Raw genomic sequence first — 18,700 nt, forward strand, 5'->3', positions numbered from 1 at the left:
TTTAAAACATAGATACACGTCTTACACTGTGATTTGCTTTTCCTTGCCTGGTTGTCTGCACAGAGTCTTTCTCTCATTTTTATGTTTTAAGCCATGCAAACTCTGGCATTTTGGCAGAATAAAATAAGGTAGTAATTTTTACTACTATTAAGCCCATGCTCTTTGTTAAAGCTGGCCTGGGTTTTCTTAAGTTCCTGGATATCTGGCAATTCTGCATGCACTGAGATCAGCCATTTAAACTGTCACATGGAATAATGTAGGATAGCTTTGATGGATAGTTTGCAGAACACATATTATCCCTGTTTCAGAACTAGCTGACATGTCTGATAACCATTATACCATGCTTTACCTCATTTTTATGTGTTCAGATAGGTAGTTCATTACTTTTAACACTTCTCATCATGCCTGAGTAGTGACAGTAATAGCTTCAGTATTGCTTTCTATTTGTAGGAACGTGTTGTTAAGAACTGGAGTAAGTTACATCTGTCCTGATCCTTTCCCTTCTTGGAAAGCATGACATTGCTTCCTCTCCTCATCCCTTTAATCATCTGTTGGGCCTTGTTGGCAATAGCTACATCAACACACTTGGGGAAATGGCACAGCTAAGCCTTGTCAAAACTCACTTGAAAACTCACTGTGGCCACAAGAGAGGAACAAGAGCACTTCATGCTCTTCCTCATGCTGGGCCCTTTGCATCCCCTGACAGCACCCTGCTCTTCAGGAGCTCTTTGTTTTCTTTTCTTTAATTCTGGGGGATTTGAGGGCAGTTTTGGTGTTGGGTTTGGTTTTCTTTGGTGGGGGAGTGGGGTTTTTTTGTTTGTTTTGATTTTTTTTTTTTTTGCCTTAAGTTAGACGCTTGCCTGTCTTGTTTTGTGAACTAATAATTCTTGACTTTCCTTGACTTCTACACCAGACATCTAGCTCCATGATTAACTTTTGTAGCTGGTCTGATTTCATTGTGATTGATAATCAACTTTCTCTTACAGCAAAGAAAGTTACAGTACTGCACAAAGAAACTACATAAAAGCATCTTTCTGGGGCATCTGTACTGATAAGCAACAGTGCACATGGACAGAAGATAATCAATGCCAATTACACTGCGAAAAAGCCTCTGCTATTCTCAAATGGTAACTTCTATCACCTCTATAATAAAGGCCTGCTACAAGCTCTGTTACAAATCCCTGTTCTTCTGAAATATATAACAGTTCTCTAAGATTAAGCTTTGTATAATAAATGTAATATCCAAGAGCAAGTGTGAAATTACCCACTCACTTTCCAGCAGGCAATAAAACAGGGCAGTTGAAGCAGTTATGTGCCATACGTAAATGACAGGAAATTGTAGGCTGGTAGGAATCTGTTCCTCTGGTCAAGCAGGGTTTTCAGTTTCTGTCTCCAGTAGACAGCCTGCACTCCACTGAGTGCTTTCCCTGCAAAATCGGTCTTGTTTCTACTTCTTCCTTTTGGACTTAGCATGTCCAAGGGCAGAATGAGCAAAGAGGCTGACCACGCACTGCCCTGGGAGGCTTAAGCTGCTTCTGTTTCTTCAGATTTTCACAGCAGCTGTGAACAGGGTTCTTCCATTCTCATTAGTTCAGCCATTTCTCTTACAGGTCTCTGTATCTGGTTATGATGTTATTTAGTAACCAGCAGCAGACAGACAATTTAAGATAATTAAGTCAGTCAAAGCAGTTGCAAAAAGTTTAATCTTTTTCACCAGATCTAGTAAAATGCTTTGTATGTACTTACATATATACATCCCTTTGTTCTATGTTGCATGACAGTGCTTGATAGTGTGCCCCAGCCAAACCATTTTTAGTTATTTTTACCAGAGCCCTCAGAGTAGGACCAGGCTGGAATTACTCTCACTGGCTTCACCTGCCCTTTCCACCTTCAGCTGCAGCACATCAGCCCCAAGAGGGTTTTTAAGCTCCAGTTTGAAGGTTTTGGGGGTGGGAGGTGGGATAGGTATAGATCTTGATGTTTTGGTTTCCTGGACTAACTTGATTGCTGATCACTGGATGGGTTTTGTTGCTGTCATCATCTTGATGCTGCTTGCCTGGCTCAGGAGCCCCACCTGTTAGAGCCCTCAGGAATTCATCAAGGACTGAAAGGTAAACTATGCTGAATTGGGAAAGAAAAAGCTGAAAAACTGAATTCCAAGACAGCAAGGAATAGCTAAAAAGGACTGTGCTCCACTGGATTAAAACCAATCATATTATCAGAAAAGTGCGTGCAGAGCTCAGGGACAAAATAGAGAAACCAATCAAGCAATGTGTGATCTCATGCACAGCAGTTGCAAAATGTACATGTATTGTATTATGGATAAGTTGTAAAATGTGTAAGTAGTGTATTATGTATAAGGAAGTAAAATGCATAAGGACTGTGTTACAAAGAAGTTGTAAAAAGTGTAAGTAAGAAAACGTGTAAGTAGAGTGATATGTACATGTATAAGTAGTAGGAGATAAGCAAGTGAAATGTATAAGTAAGCAAAGTGTATAAGTAAGGTATTATGTCAAAGTTGTGAGATGTGTTAGTGGAGTGTATTTTAAACAATAAGATGCTTCTGCATAATCATATTGATTCATTGATCAGAAGGCCTGAGTTCCTGCAGTTGTGGCCGGCAACCGGCTACCCACCAGCCACTCTCTCACACCCTCACCGCATCCATCCCCCAGGAGCTGGAGGAAAGAATAGGAAGAGTAAAAGTGAGAAAAATATGTGGTTCAAGATCAAGACAGTGTCATAATCTGTTTTATAATAACAATGAGCTGCTGTTTGAAAATGTATTGGATTGAAATGGGAAATAAATAATAAGGAAATATTTCTAGCTCAGCTCCACCATTTTAAACCGGTTAACATCAGTGGACCTGCTTCTGATGAAAATAGAATCAAAGGTAAAGTAGGAGACAGTTGCACCTGATGAACCAGTAGCATCTGACACTTGTTAGCTACAGTCTTGTTTTTAATCAAAAGTAGGGTAGATTAACACATGGAAAACCTGAATTTATTGTACATGGCATTTTATAAACTTCAAGATGAGTCTGAAGACTTACTTCAGCACGAGGCTTTTCCTAGATTTGAGTGTGATCTTAACTGAATCTTATGCATGGGATTTTGCCTTCCATACCCACTGAAATGATTATTTTATTATTTTAAAGATTTAAATTGTAAGTGCAGTCAATTTTGAAAAACTAATAATAATTTTACAAGCCACATTTTTCTGTAAATAAATGCCTCGATGTAAATTATATCTACAGAATTCTCATTTATTCTTGTTCATCTTCATTTACTGGTAATTTATTTTATAAATATAGGGTTAAGACAATAAATCTGACATTGTTTATGGAAAACAGCCTCAATTATTTTCAGAAAGAAGACTTTAAAAGAAGTGATTAAACACCTATTCTCTAAACTGCCAAAAAAAAAACCCAAAAGAAAGGGTTATTCTAAGACCCTGCTATTCACCCAGTGTATTAAAATCTAGGGTTTGTCCAAGGTTTCAGATCCCTTAATCATGCTAGCTTAGCTTCAGTGGTACATTTTTAGCATGTAGTTAGAACAGTACAATTGCTACTTCATGCAGCTGCAAGAAAATGTAGCTGCTTAACTCCAGTGTGCCAAATACAACACGTAGTCTTGCAAGGCTTGGAGCAACATCTGCTCTCATAAATTTGCTATAATAAGACTCCCTCAGCCGGAGTGTTGGATGTCTGACCCTGCTCTTGTCAGGGTGGTTAAATGCAATGTAGCATTCCACCAACTGTCTTGTTCTTTTTTGGATGGATGAGTGTAAAGTCAGGTAGAGTGTGGCTGTGCAGAGGTAAGATAAATGGAAATGGCACTTCAGTAACACTAATGCAGGTACTAAAATAATATTATATCAGAATGAGGTAGTATCTGGACAAATAATTTTCCTGCAGTACCTCAATCATTTATGTGGCATCTTGAACTGCTGCTGTGTGCAGCATCAATTTCTGTACTTTAGAGTATGTATGAAAACTGGGAATTGGTGCTTTGAATTTTCTCATGTGCTTCTCTTAAAAGTCATTGAAAGGAAGCCCACCGAATAAAGTTTTTGTTTTAGCAGATTTCTCAAGTGATGTAATATTTCTGAAGATGGCAACAGTCAAAATACTGACTTGCCAGCACTGAAATACTAGATATTTTAGTGTAAAATATCCAACATTTTTTTAAAATCCAAAATACAGAACACTAGGTGTTTCTTAAAAGTTTTAGTCTGTTTCAATTTTTCCTTATTTTTGTGCAAAAGTGCCTGTTAATTGTTTGATTTTGCATGTTTAAGTTAATTAATTTCTAAAGTTTCACTCCACCAACCACTTCTTATTTGCTCTTTAATAAAATTTGCAACTCTAATTCACTTGTCTCCCTGCTACAAAAGGAATATGTTGAAGGATGACTTCTGTTCATCCCTGGCTGATACTATTGAACTCCAGTGGACAGAACAGATTATTTAATCAACATTTATTTGGCTTGCACTGTGTGTATTACACTCTACCCTACACAGCCAGGCTGTCAAGGATTCCATGCTTTTCCAAGAAACATATCCTCTTGTTCCCAAAGCACAAGCAGACATTTAATACCCGAGCTGTTTTCACTCCACTTCTTCCAAACTCTTCCAACCCTTTCTCTTCTGGAGAAGTATTAGTACCACCATCATGTGGGAGGGCTCAAACCTACTTGAACTTATTAGCAAGTTTTCTGTCAGCTCTTTGCTTTCAATTTGCTGTGATGCCTAATTTTGTTCTGCCTGGCTGAATTGGCTGGGATAGTCATCCATTACTCCCTGCTTTCTGGACCAAGTGGGCTTTAGGATTGTGCTGCAGGGTTGGAGAAAACCAGAGTTCCCTAGTCCAGAGCCCTGTGAACAGTGTTCTCAGCCCACTGGAGCTTTCACCTGCTTCCAGAGCCCTGACTCAAAAGTAAGGACAGTGTGGTCTCCCTGATTTCAAGTTTTAGTTTGACACCTACTGTGGTAGCTTTAGCATGTTAACTGCTAAGAAGCCTTAAGAACTGCTGAGGAAGAGGACTTCTAACTTTCTTTCAGTCCTTAATTTCTTCAAGTTCTTTTTCTGCTCTCTGCTTATTTATGAAGAAGTCCCTGTGCAAGTGTAGGAGAACACTGGAAATGCCAACTTCTCATCCAAGGCAAATTCTATGCAAATGCTTTAGAAATCCTGCTGTGCTCACCTTGTGTACAGATTGGTTTCAATCATTTTTCAGTCTGTTTCAGAGTCTTATGCACAAATATAAACAAAATGTGAGCACTGTGAAAAATACCCAGAACGTAATAAACCTCTGACCACATTTCCACCAGTCTAGGGCACGTGCTGTACAGTTTTACTCTCAGCAGAAATTCTCAGGCACACAGCGATCACTCTGGAATGTGATTTTGTAACACTGTGCTCTGGTGAAAGTTAGTTTTGAGGGCTTGGCTGTCGTTTTTTCTTATAGGGGCAGTGCTGTTCCTCCATGTGAGCAGTGATTTTAATAAGGAAGGGAACTGAGACATTCCTCCCTTAGCACACTGAATTCCTATTTTACAGCATTATATAACTCTAATCCCTGTTTCAGCACTTCAGCAGGATGAAAGTGGCAGGTATTTGGCTCTTTTCCTGTCACATAACCACAGTGTAATGGTGGATTTAGCAGGGTGAAGTGAGGATTTTCATCTCTTACTACTTCTTATGCCTGTCTCTGAAGCCAGTAATAGTCATGCCCCCTGTGGGTGTTCAGGACTGGTGTTTAGGGGCCAAAAGACTGTTCCTTTTTCTGGACAGTGAGTTGAATTAAAAGTGAAGCTGCAAGTAGTTTGTCCTTGGATGAGGGAGGAAATCTTTGGTTTATTGCTGAACTCAGGGCTCAGGAAGTGGTGTAAGTTGAATATGTAAGTTTTTGCCAGATGTTGTGTTTCTACCAGATATGGAGGAGGAATAAGGAGTTGAGAATATACGATTGAAACATTGCATTTAGAATTTAAAATGGATGCATTGTGGCAGCAGTGCTATCTAAATTGTCTTTGTAACTCTCTTTCACTTTTTACTGCATTTTTAATTTAGCCTGTGATGCACTACATGTGCATAGGGATAAAATACCAAACTTACTCACTTGGCAGATTGGTCTCATAAGACTGTCTGGTCTGTAGTAAAAAGAAAAGTGTTAAGTCAGGTTCTGAAGACAGAAGCAATAAGAGTTTTAGATATATTCAGCCCATTTACTCCCTGAGAAAAAAGGGGTGGTATACTAAGCAAATGTCAGAATTAGGGGCATATTCCACACTTCTGTTAACACTGACCATCAAAACTAAGAAGCTCTAAGTCAGGTCTAAAGAGTACCCAGTCTCACAGTAGGTTTCTGTCCTCCGGGAGTCTTTTACATTCAACCACCGGATAGTTTAGTAGACTCTTCTTGAAGTAAAGAGAAAAACATAGTCAGGAACTAAGATCAAAATGTTAAAACTTAACCAGGTTTTTTATTTAAGGACTATCAACTTATGAAATAAAAAAGTGGAGATACGAATAAGTTTTAAAGGTAAATAATAGCAAAATGGTGGCAACTACTTCCTTTAGATTGTTAAAATAATTACTCTAAGTTATTTTCTGAGAGAGAAAAACAATTTCTTAATTAGAAGAATGTTGAAGTCGCTCAAAAACATTTTCATAATTTTGACAGAGGAAAAGCTGTGTTTCGTTTTGTTACTCTTTTATTCAGTAAATGCAGTTCGTAGAAGAGCAAGAGCACTCTGCAGTTGAACCATCAGATTTTAGTTCATGCATTAAGCGGTCTCTTCAAATGTGTGTTATAAGCGTGATATAGCAGCCCTATCATTATTATGTGTCTGAAACTGAGTAATGTCCAATAAAATTGCCAGAAATACCAGTGGTTCCCTAAAGTGACTTTTCTGCCAAAAGGGAGAAATGCACTAGACCCAGCCTTTCAACAGAGTTCTGTGGGAAAGGACAACAGCCTTAAGGCCAAAATCACAGGATCTGAGGTGCTACCAGCATCAGACTTGTTGCAGGTAACACTAAGTTGCAAGAAGCTGACTTCCCTTACTCTGAGTGCAGTGGCATAATAATTCAGTGCGTAAGGCAAGGTGTCACACAAGCTTGCAGTACAGTTTCTAGGTGTGTTTAGTCTCTATCTGTGGCTTTGGTTGCACTTCATTTATTGAAATGACATCCATGATTTCTTTGCTTCCATCTCAAGACATTCAGTAATTCAAGCAGGGTTATTAAGCAATGCAGATTAGGCAACATGAATATTCTGTCTGAAAGAAGTTCCTCCTTCACCCCTTTTCTCTGCTGATATTCTTACCCTCCTGACTGAACTCACAACCACTGTGCAAGCAGAGCCTTGAGAAAATACAGCCTAAAATGTCCAGTGGGGGCTACTGCAGCCCCGCAGCAGAATGCAGCTCTTCATCACCCCTTCCATGGATGGAGACAGAGTTGTGGGAGGGGATCTCATCCCCAAGATGCCAAGTGACTAAGTCAGGTGTCAGATCTGCACACACTCTGGCACCAGCGTGGCTTTCCTGCAGCTCTTAGACAAATCCCTTTCTGTGCTGCAGCTTCTTATCTGAAATAAAGGAATTGTTTTTAAAATCATGGAGTCTTTCCCTCACTGAAGTAAGATTAAAATAAAAAAGCTTTCTCTTCTGCTACTGGCACTGTGTGGAAGACACATTGATGGTGTCAGCTAGTACAGATAGAGTGTGAAGACACATGGGATAGCAAAGAGAGTTGGCCTGCAGTCCAGTTTCTTAATTTTAATCACAGCAAATTATACACTATGGTGGCCAGATGGTTTGGTATCACTTTATACAGCTGGTTGAAAAAAAACCCAGAATTAATTATCAGAAAAATTGAGAAGTTTTCAGCTACTTAAAAGTGTACTAAATTAAACACTGCCCATTAAGGAAATTTTCTGCTACTTCTTGTAGTGGAATGGTGTGCACCAAAGTCTTGTAAGCAGACTTTGTATGTATGATTTTAATCCTTCTCTATAAAGGCTCTGACCAAGTTACAAGAAGTTAAAGCCTTGCAGCACTTGAAAGCATTGGTTTCATTTGCTGCATACAGTTTGTTTCCCTCCACTCTACGAGGGGATAGCTGCACTACAAGCTATGGTTCTTAGTAAAGGTGCCCTGAGTGAGTGACCAGGACATGGCCTTGGTGCTTTCAAAATCTTCATCACTGATGTGTATTTGCTTTTATTGTCACTGAACTTCTCAGAGATCTGCTGTTATTGTTTTCCAAACATAGGCTATTAGGAGAACAGTTTGCCTGCACACCTGGAGGGGTTTTACATCTATGTTAACAGTCTGGGAACCTACAGCTGCCTGACTGTATTCACTCAGAATGCAGAGTTCCCATTTCATGGGAAACCATGGTTACCCTGACTGTGGCATTGTCACAACTTTTCCAGTGAGTTTTGTATGGGAAGTGATTGTTTATCCTGTTTTTCCATGCAGACAATGTCTGTTTTTGTCCCAATCCTCAGCTGCACTGAAATTGTGGTTGAAGCAATGTACAGGTGGCGGGGGCTGCAAGGTGGCCTTGATGGGGAGTGGCAGGGACTGTGCTGAGCACAGCCACTTCCAGCTCACTCCACCAGACCGATCACGAGGCACAGCTGAACCCTGCAGCCACAATGGCAGTGCCCCAGGAAAAGCCCGTGTGCACAGTCAGTGAGGAGTGAGGGGGAGGCTGTGAAAAACAGCCCTGCAGACACCAAAGTCAGAGAACAAGATGTTCCAGGTGCTTGAGCAGAGATTCTCCCTGTAGGAGATCACACTGGAGCAGGCATCCACACTGCAGGAAAAGATCACAACTGGCAAGTGGACATGCCCTGAAGGAACTGTGACCCATGGAGAACCCATGCTGGAGCAGGTTGATCCTGAAGTGCTGTAGCCCATGGGAAGGAGCCACCCTGCAGAAGAGGAAAAGAATGCAGAGGAAGGAGAGGCAGAGAGGAGCTGTTACGGCCTTACCACAGCCCCCATTCCCTGCACTGCTTGGAGGGAGGAAGTAGAGGAGTCAGGAATGAACAAGTGAAGTTGAGCATGTCAGAAAGAGGAGCTTTGGGGAAGGTTTTGTTTTGTCTTTCTTTCTCTGCAAGGTACTCTATTTTAATGGAGAATAAACGAAATTAATTTTCTCCAAGTCAAGTCTGTTTTCATCATGACAGTAATTGGTAAGCAAACTCCCTCCCTTAACTCAACCCTTGAGCTTTTTCATCTTTTCTCCCCTGTCCTGCTGAGGAGCAGGAATGGGAGTAGTTGGGTGGGCATCTGGCAGCCAGACACAGACAACCCACCACAATCACTTAGAAATCGTTACACTTGTGGAGTCACTCTGGGTAAGTACAGCTACTCAGCTTGATTATTTTTACCACTCCACGTTACATGTTCTTAGTTGCCATGTTTTCCTCTGTGGCCAAATTGCCACCCAGTTGTTTCTACAACTGTGCAGATGTACAATGAACTCAGAAGACAGGGCTACAGCACCATTCAGAGAAGCTGCAGGTCACTCTGTTCCCATTAATAAGCTGCTTTTTTGCAGTTTTTGCAAACTGCTAATTCAATTTAGAAGTAAAAGCTTTCAGATGCCTTTAAGGTGAAAAGTAAAGATCAAACATTTGCATGTGAAGTTTGAATTGCTTCCCCATCAAGGACACAAGAATTTGTTTTCAGGGATCTTTTCATATTTTGTCCTAGCTGACTTAAAGCATCAGGAAAGTTCACTACCTGTGTGTGCTTACTAGGAGCCTATGTTACTGGGAGATGCCAGCAGCTGCTTGTCCAAAGTGCACATTCACATTCTTAGAGGTTTTTCACAGAAACAAACTTCAGGCTTTTAAACTTTTCCAGGAACTGATCTACAGTATTAAACACCCTGTTATCCTTCTTCTTTTGAGTTTCCTTTTAGATCAAAGGATAGGAAACTTGTAATAGTACTGGAGGGCATATTTATCTATTGTCCTGGCCTTTTACTCCAATACTGCAGACTTATTATTTTTAAATACTCCAATGTCACCTTTAAGGCATAAGAGGACAAATCAGTTGTCATTATTCACCCACTGATGATAAAGAGTTAATTTGCTCAGCTAGGGCTTCTATACCCTCCTGAATTTAATTACTGTTCTCTCCTTTCTGTATTAGCTTTTGTTCAGTTATTTCTTCTTTACAAACTTCTTTTGACTCCTTTTATACACACGCAACACCTTGTAAATACTAATTATTTTTTCTCTCTGAATAACATTCCTTCTAAACAATTAAAATCATGCTACATCCAGGTAAAATTTTTTCTTTAAAAACATGCTACTAGATAGGTGGTATAATGCTTTGTGGATGCTCTTTCCAAGAAAAAGAGCATGATTTTATTTATGTTCTTGAATTTATTAACAAAAGTATGTTTAATACTTCAAAGAGGCTTCTTAAATTATGTGAAGTAGACAAACAGGTCAAGCCTAATTCAGAAAACCTGAGCACAGCTTTAGCTTTCAGTTACTGTTGCAAAATATTTTTGCAGTCAAAACTAGCAAAAGATTAATGAAAAATTTAGTTCACTTAACTGGGTTTTGTGATTTTTTTTTTTGGGGGGGGGGGTGAATACATTAATTTCTTTGCTAACAGCCTGGAAAATTTGGTCTCAAACTCATTAATGCAAAAGCAAGGATTAATATTGAGTAACTCCTCAGACTGAGAGGAAATCCTCTAAGAGGTGTATCTTATGTTTTAGACAAATCATATCAACATGGTGATTTTTAAGAATTGTGATAGAAGAAAAATTAGTCTGTTAAAGGGTCTAAGTCTAACGGCTGTGGGAGCATACCTGGTTTCACAAACAGAATATGAAACTCCTACTTCATAAGCTAAAGAGCACATTTCTTTTCATTAAATAAAACCTCCAGACAGCTTTGGGACCCCAATCTTTTTTCCCCTTAGTTTCTTTTCAAATTTTGATTGGAAGTCTGAGTCAAATTTTCCAGAGCTTAGAGTTCAAGTGATTTACTCTTAATAGTGAATGCTGATATTATGACCTGTTCCATGATGATGAAAACACTTTAAAAACGCAAAAAAGAAGTCTGCAATACATCCGCAAAATTGTCTGGAAACAATGATCTTTGCATTCTAAACTCTAACAGATTTGCTTGCCTTTATTTTAATTGCATGTGCTGATTAAGCACGTACATTCCTCTTCTAAATACACTGGAGCTGTGCCTTCTTACTCAGAGTGCAGCTTCTCTGTGCAAGTTCTCTAATGTGTATTTTTATCAGTTTTTCAGACTAAAACAAAAAGGAATACTCTTTCTTAATACTTGGTTAAAAAACCACTCGAGTAAGTGTTGTGCCTACTGGTATTTTTTCATATCTTAAAGTTTGTCAAGAATTACAGCAGCCAGAACTACCTCGAGATTGCTGTGGCAGCATAAGACAACTTTAGAGCACAGTCAGAGCTGCATAGCACAGTGGTGATGAAATTCCTCTTGAGGAATATAAACTATAAAGGGTTGAAAGACCACCATGCATCTTTCTTTTAAATTAAATTCCATGCTGGTTTTATTTTTGTGCATTGCCTCTCAGAATGTTATACCAAATGCTGATAGTAAGATAAAAAGATATTATTTTCCTTTTTGTTTTCTTTGTCCTATCCCATTATTATACCTTGCTCTCCACTATTCAGGGTCCTTCTGACAGACAAAAAACATTAGTAACAAAAGTTACAAGTTTTTTTCACTCTGAACTCACTAATGTAAAAAATTGGCATCGTGGCTGGCCAAACGTTTTGGATATGGTACTAAGTAAGTTATTGGAATTACATGAGTCCATTCTACATTGGTTGCTGCTGACCAGGCATGAACCATGGATGGACCTTACAGGCCACTGTTTGCATGTCCTCTGTCAGGGATTATTAACCATGGTGAGTTATTAGCTAGTAATTCTCTACGTGCCAATGAATATTTAAAGGAGTTCTCAGTAGAAATATATTTTAAAGGGACTTTAGGATTGCCTATATTCAGGATATAAAATGAAACAGTCTGTTTAGATTGAAAAGATCTCATACTGTTTAAAAATGAAAGAGAAAAATTCTATCCACTGCCATGTCTACAAAGCAGACTATGCTTGCAAACTGCAGCAAAGCTGTGAACTGCAAACATAGCTTTTCCAGGAAAACTTAGTCGTCTGAGGGGAAAGATGGCAGAATTACTAAAGTCCCTTCACAGGGTAAATTACATTAAATTACATTTAATTTTCAAGTATTTCTTGTTATTTAACAAAAGAAGAAGAATGTGACTGGTTCTGGGCTTCCAGAGTTAGTAGCATGTTCATCTATAAGCACAGCTGCACACAGATAGCACAGATATTCACCTATGGATTTTTCATAGGGAAACATCCCCTGCTGCACTCTACTTGAATGTGCTCGTGTTTCCCACTGAGTCCCTCTGGGTTCATGAGAGAATCTGATGCTTTGTGTGCCATGAATTCCCCTGCCTGTTCACACTGCACTAATCTTGCCACTTAGACAATCCCAGACTCTATCCCAGGGAGGGACCAACAGATTACATGCAATTACTGGTATCAAACCAAATTATGACTTACTAAATGTCGGAATTCTTTTCAAGACTAGTGGTGTAAGCATGTTATAGATGTTCTTCAAATTGAGTTTATATAATCACTTAGCAAATATTAATTGTTAAATTGTTTCATTAATTCCTTTTGGTGAATTTTATGATATTTACTATCCTTCTGAAGAAGAAATAAGTTTTATTTATCCTATCTCTTTTTTCTACTAGGTAGAGGAAAGGGCATGGTTGCCTAATTTTTTTTTTTTTTTTAATACAGAGGAGTGTGTGTTATGTAAGAGTCCCAGAAAGATTATGGTGTCACCTTAAGACTTCATAAAGGGCTTTAGTAGCATTAGAATATTACTTAAGTAACCTTAAAAACAATTCAGAACCTACTTAGAAAACTAATTTTAAAAGGCATCTAATGAAGTTTGAGAACCACAAAAAATTATTATTAATGATAACTAGAGAAGAGGAAGAATTAAATTTTAATTGCCATCTAATCATCTCCTCAGTGTAGGCTATCACAAAAAATTATTCTCTTATTAGTTGATATCAGTAGAACCTTGTTGTCCCTTTATGTGTCATGACTTTGGTAGCAGACAGATTTCTGCATAAGTATTATTTTGTTACATAAGAAAACAGACACAGGACCTAAGACAGCAACAAGGCAGTAAATAACTAATTTACAGGTTTATTATTGTGTATTCAGAGTTGTGTATTGTCACATGCAAGCATACTAAGAAGCTTACAAGCAAATTAAATCAGAAAGTGTCCTAATAAAGAAGCATTAAACCTGTGTAAAAAAATTATCGGAAGATGCAAATAGAAACTGTACAGAAAATATAATTTACATGAATGCTTTTATGATAAATATGCAATTTACAAATAAAGTGGATTTGCCTGCATTGTACCCAGACATCCACCTAAGACAGGACCTTCAGAACACCATAATTTTTCCAAAATGATTGATCTTCAGTCAGTCAGTCTGACCACTGGTTGGATAAAGATAAGCCAGTTAAACACTCTCTGAGTCATGTCTGTTATATAAAAATAGCCACACTTCACTAGACAAAGATACTTCAGGTCCACTCTCCTGTCTCCACTCTCCTGTTTCTGGCAAAAGGCAGGAGCATGTGCCTAGGGGACAGGTACCCCTCAGTCACCCTCTCTGCTTCCAGCAGCCTATGGCCAATCATTCAAATAAGAGGTTCAACAAATGGGTTAAATGGGCTTTTCCTCCACAAAATTATCTATTTTTTTTTAAACTTACATTTACTTTTAGCCTCCATCAGTGATAATCAGTTCCACATTATAATCACACATTCTTCTGGTTTGTTTTTTTTTAAGAAATCTAATTTTTTCTCAGATTATTTTGCAGGAATATTTCAAAGAGTTCCAGAAAGGCTGCCTTGAGGTTAAAGGAAAATAAGACTTTTCATTTCAGGGACCTGTGGTTTTCATGGCTACAGATAAGATCATTGCCTGTCACTGTAGTAAGGGTATCAGATAAAACTTCTAAATGGTGCTGTCTTCCTACATCTTTAAGTCCAAATGTTTTATTCCTGTGGCTTGCTAAGACTGATCATGCTAATATATAACAGTGAGAGAGACTTAGTGAGAATTTTGCTTTGGGGAAAAGCTGGGGTCAGAGTTTAGTCCTTTGAAGCTTCTTCCTAAAAGAGACATGGATTTCTCTGTCCTGATATTGTTGTCTTCATTGTCTGCAATTCTTAAGTTTCAAATGCTTCATTAAACTTTCCCCTATATTTTATAGCATCATCCATAGAAAACTTGAAATGTCCTAGATACAGTCTGCCATCCCCTCAAAGGTTTATATTTCATAACCTATGTTAGTAGCCGTGTGTCCCCACCATCACATATGAAGGTCTAAGTGCAGGTACCATCTGGAACAGTGCTAGGAGGTTCCAGGTGACCTGGGTGGGTCTTTACAATCATATTCAGAGGCAAATAAGCACATGCTTCTTTGATAGAGGCATGCCCAGGCAATAGGTTTCTGTGTGTAACTGTTGATGCTAGATTTAAGTAATTGGAATTAAATTTTGTTTTTTACTGTAATGCATAAGTTCAGTTTTCTCTTTTCAGGCCTCACATTTATGGCAGAATTTAATATATAATTTTTCATCCTTTCTTGAAGTGCCTTGCATTCTCAAAGCCCTGTCAGTCCCTCTGATAGGTATTGCTTTTCTTCTTCCATCTGCCTTTCCTCCCTTTTGTATTACATTGCCTGCAGACCTACAATGTGAGTTCTCTGCTTCTACATTCTCCCTCATTCTACTTCTGGACTTTGTTGGAGAGTAATACACATGAAAAAATGTACTCCCCAGCTAACCTGGATGTGGACATGTAATAAATCTGAGAAAATTGTGCTTTAAATAGAAAAGTAACTTTTCCTCAGAGTGAAAGTGAGGATATTAAACGGCTAAAAAGAACAGTGTTGCCAGCATAGCCCTTCTAATCTGTGTGCACTTCATCACTATAATCCCTCAGTACTCCTAGCAGGAACATGGCCAACAAGAACTCCCTGAGAAGCAGCTTCTTCTCCTACTTGCACCTAATTTTAGCTTCCATGTTTCCATTTTACTCTGGGTTTTTGCACTGCTTCTTCAAGTCTTCTGGGCATTTTCTCTTAATTCTTTTTGAATTATGACCTTTGCTGATAAGCATGTCATGCTTGTTCACATGCTTATTTTGTCAAATTCTCCAGTGTAAAAGTTGAGGGGTTTTTTTCAGATTCATCAAATACATAATTTAGAATAGCTTGATGATTATCTTGAATAGTTATTTAAATAAAATGTAGATTTTTCTGACATTTTAACCTTGTCTTCCAGAAGGAAAATGACAACAAGAGTTAGGAGAGTTTTCCATGCCATGGAAAGAAATATGCACATTTTCAAGGACTGAGATGGCTTACTTTTAATATTCCCATTTATGCTGTTGCTTTTTTCAGAAGAAGGTTTGAAAATAAAAATGTACAAAACCAATTGCAGGTCACTTTATTTACTAAAAAAAAATTGTCTACAGCCTCTGAAACCTATGGTTCAAACCTTTGATTTTTTCCCTTTGAATACTGCTGTGATTTTGAGGGATGGGGGGAAAGGAAGGCTGAGTAACATTTGAGTTTTTTAAAACTTCCTCTTTTCATTGAACAAGAAAATTGGTAGATATACATTTGGGAAATTCTGTGTCAGCATTTCCAATTCCTAACTACTGAAAATTTAGATTTGATGAAGAACAATAAAATACTGAAGATTGCCGTTTTAAGCTACCTTTCTTTTGCTTGCTGTTGTTTGTTATTAAAAATTCGGCATCCTTTGCCTGCTAGTGATATTTTGAAGTGAAGTATTTCCAAATACCACTTCACATGTTTCAGATTCTGGTTTTATTCAGTATTTCATATAGAAAATCCCTGCTGCTTCTCAGTACCGAAGGTCTTGATCTTATAACTAACAGGATGTTAGTGGCAGCTATTTTTGCTCTGGGGAGACTGTTAAAAGTGATGCAAGGAATGACTAGAGATTAGGGAAAAAAATCACCTTTTAATAATATCTACAGTATATGTCTCTGTTGAAGTCCTCCAGGCATCCCTGTGCACTTTTCTCCCCCATCTCTCCCCCCTCAGCAGCATTGCCCTGACTGGCTGCAGACTCTGGTTTATGCAATGTAGGTGCAAATATGTGCTGAAAGACTGTTCCAGCAACAGCCCAGCTTGTTGTCTTTTTACAGTGAAGGCTTGTACCCATTTCTGAAAAATACCTTGCAATTCTGATCTTACATGATTAGCACGTCACAGCTTTTTAAGTGCCTAAAGAATGATTTCAAAACACTGGAGGACCACATGAACCTGCGTGCCATGGCCCTAAACTTTATGTATCAGGGGCAGCTTGCCCTGCTGGTTCTGCCACCAGTGCACACCCCATGGATGCACCACCATGATGCTCATCGCTCCTGGCACCTGAAAACCAGGTTGCATGACATGTCCAACAGTAGCATTCAGTTCCTTTGCCGTCCTAAAACCAAATTTGTCTCTCCTGACTGTTGACACTGCTTTTGCAACTGAACCAGCAGGAGCCTAGGGCCAGAGGAAAATTCATCTCATGCAGCTGCACAGCACTCAAGAGAAATGGGACTGCACCCTGCTCTGCAGAGCAAAGCTGCTCAGGTGGTGCTCACCTTCCTCCTGTGAGACACCACTGCAGTGCCACTGGTGGGACACCACCTTTGCAGTAGGCTTAGAGGTAACAGCTGTATTTTTTTAATTCTACTAGTTTAGTCTTTAACTATTGCATGCTGCTGTAGGGCTTAAATGCTGTAAACCTGTACACTGCTATGTCCTGCAATACAGCACAGACAGTATGACACTGCAAGTTTCCACAAGCAATTTGAAGCAGCAGAAGCAGCAGTCCTGCACCCCCTGTACTGCTGGCCACCCTTTTCCACCCTCACTTTATCCGTTCTCTTGTACAACCCAGTATTGTGGCACCAGGAAATGCAAAAATGTAAGCAATGTTTTCTAAAGCTAGCTTTATTTTTTGGTATTTGATCTTATTGCAAGCTTTTGCCTGGATCTGTTCTAACACCTGTTTCCAAGTGCAACCACAAACATTTCTGCTGGCCTAAGGGAAGGGAAAGGATGGGATTGAAAGAGCAATGGCAGTAATTTTCAAGGGAAGTGATTTTTAGGACAACATTGGCTTACAGGAGACTCAGATGCTTGTAGAACTGCTGTCTAAAGACAACAAGTTTCTTGTGCTTGGTGTACGGCCGCTTTCAGTATTTCAGGTTATCCAAGACAAACTGTGTTGCAGTTTTGACTTGTAAGGTAAGATTTGGATCACTGTATATACAGAAATAATGAAAATGAAAAGTCAGTTACTCCAAGGCAGCTGCACAAAATGTATCCAAGTTTTAAAATGGTTCTAAGTTCTAGTAAAAACTTTACAAATTATTAAAATTAAGGTTTAGAAACTAGCCTCAAAGTTCCTGCATGTTTCTTTTTCAATATTCATCCAGTTTAGATGCCTTTAGCACCACAGATGCAAGTTCAAAATGAGAACCAGTATAATCAGTTCACCTGAGACTCTGCAGACTGACTGTGCACAAAGACTGTAATTAGCTGATAAAGCCACGGGGCACTAAAACTGTGTGCCAGTAATCTTGCTAGGGTGCTATATTTACCTAGTCTATCTTGGCAGTGATCTGTAAGAGGTTTAAAGTAGCTCTCAAAGGCAGAGTTGGTGTTTGAATGATCATTGTTGGGAAGCAAGAATCAACATTTGGATGAATAAAAACTGAAAAAGGTTACCTGGTATGTTTGATGCAATGGGTGCTGCTGGATCAGCGGATGACATTAATGCTATGGAAGTTCACCACTGGTACACAAAGTTTATGAAGGAGTGCCCATCTGGACAACTTTGCCTGCATGAATTTAAACATGTCCTGGATCTACACGGACTTAGCCCTGAAGCTAACAACTATGTGGAACAAGTATTTCACACATTTGACATGAATAAGGTAAGAATTCATTCTTGACTTCCCGGCTTTCTTACGGCTGTCTCATTTGATGCACTCAGAGACAGGTCTCAGAGAGCTGCAAGCTCCCTACACAGAGGTAATGGAAGTGATTCAGAGGTGATTCAATAGAAAACCCTGAACACATAAACCTGAGTGGAGGCGAGAAATGTTGAATGCTCTGTTCCCAGCACATTTTGCCAATTTGAAAGTTTCATACAGTTATTCTAATACATGCTGACGGTTTCTCATCTTTGAAAGCCAGATCTTTATTATTATTTTCAGTGTGCATTAATAATTGAAATTTTTATTTACATAGCTGCTTGAAAAATCTTTCTAAAGCAGTAAGTAAGCAAGCAGAAAGTGTTAGGCTGGATCCATAGGTATTAATGCTTTCAGATTATGCAACATGGGCACAATATGTTTTGGCTGTCGCGGGATTAATTCTCAACACCTTCTGTGGCTTAATTCGGTATCAGTCAATCCCCCTTTTCCAAAGGCACATCTGTTTGGTTTTGATCCATCATCCCAGTCTTACTGCTTAACATCCTAGGTCCTCCTAAAGATATGTCCAGCA

At 38.9% G+C, this 18,700-nt stretch overlaps 1 protein-coding gene and 1 long non-coding RNA gene across 3 annotated transcripts in view; both read left to right on the forward strand.

Annotated features, from left to right (window-relative positions):
* The window catches only part of LOC121666250, a 30,862-nt gene extending 23,965 nt beyond the window's left edge, over positions 1-6,897 (forward strand). For both annotated transcript variants that reach the window (XR_006016630.1, XR_006016629.1), the window contains one exon: positions 914-6,897. This is a non-coding gene — a long non-coding RNA (uncharacterized LOC121666250). The remainder of the gene's footprint in view (positions 1-913) is intronic.
* A 10,921-nt stretch (positions 6,898-17,818) lies between these two features.
* The window catches only part of GUCA1C (guanylate cyclase activator 1C), a 40,462-nt gene continuing 39,580 nt past the window's right edge, over positions 17,819-18,700 (forward strand). Inside the window, exon 1 of the mRNA XM_042031569.1 lies at positions 17,819-18,126. Within this exon, the coding sequence (XP_041887503.1) occupies positions 17,923-18,126 (204 nt within the window). The 5' untranslated portion in view covers positions 17,819-17,922. The remainder of the gene's footprint in view (positions 18,127-18,700) is intronic.

Source organism: Corvus kubaryi, unplaced genomic scaffold (assembly GCF_017639235.1).
Source record: "Corvus kubaryi isolate FWS band 111438036 unplaced genomic scaffold, C.kubaryi_AGA036_p1.0 37341, whole genome shotgun sequence".
Taxonomy (NCBI): Eukaryota; Metazoa; Chordata; class Aves; order Passeriformes; family Corvidae; genus Corvus; species Corvus kubaryi.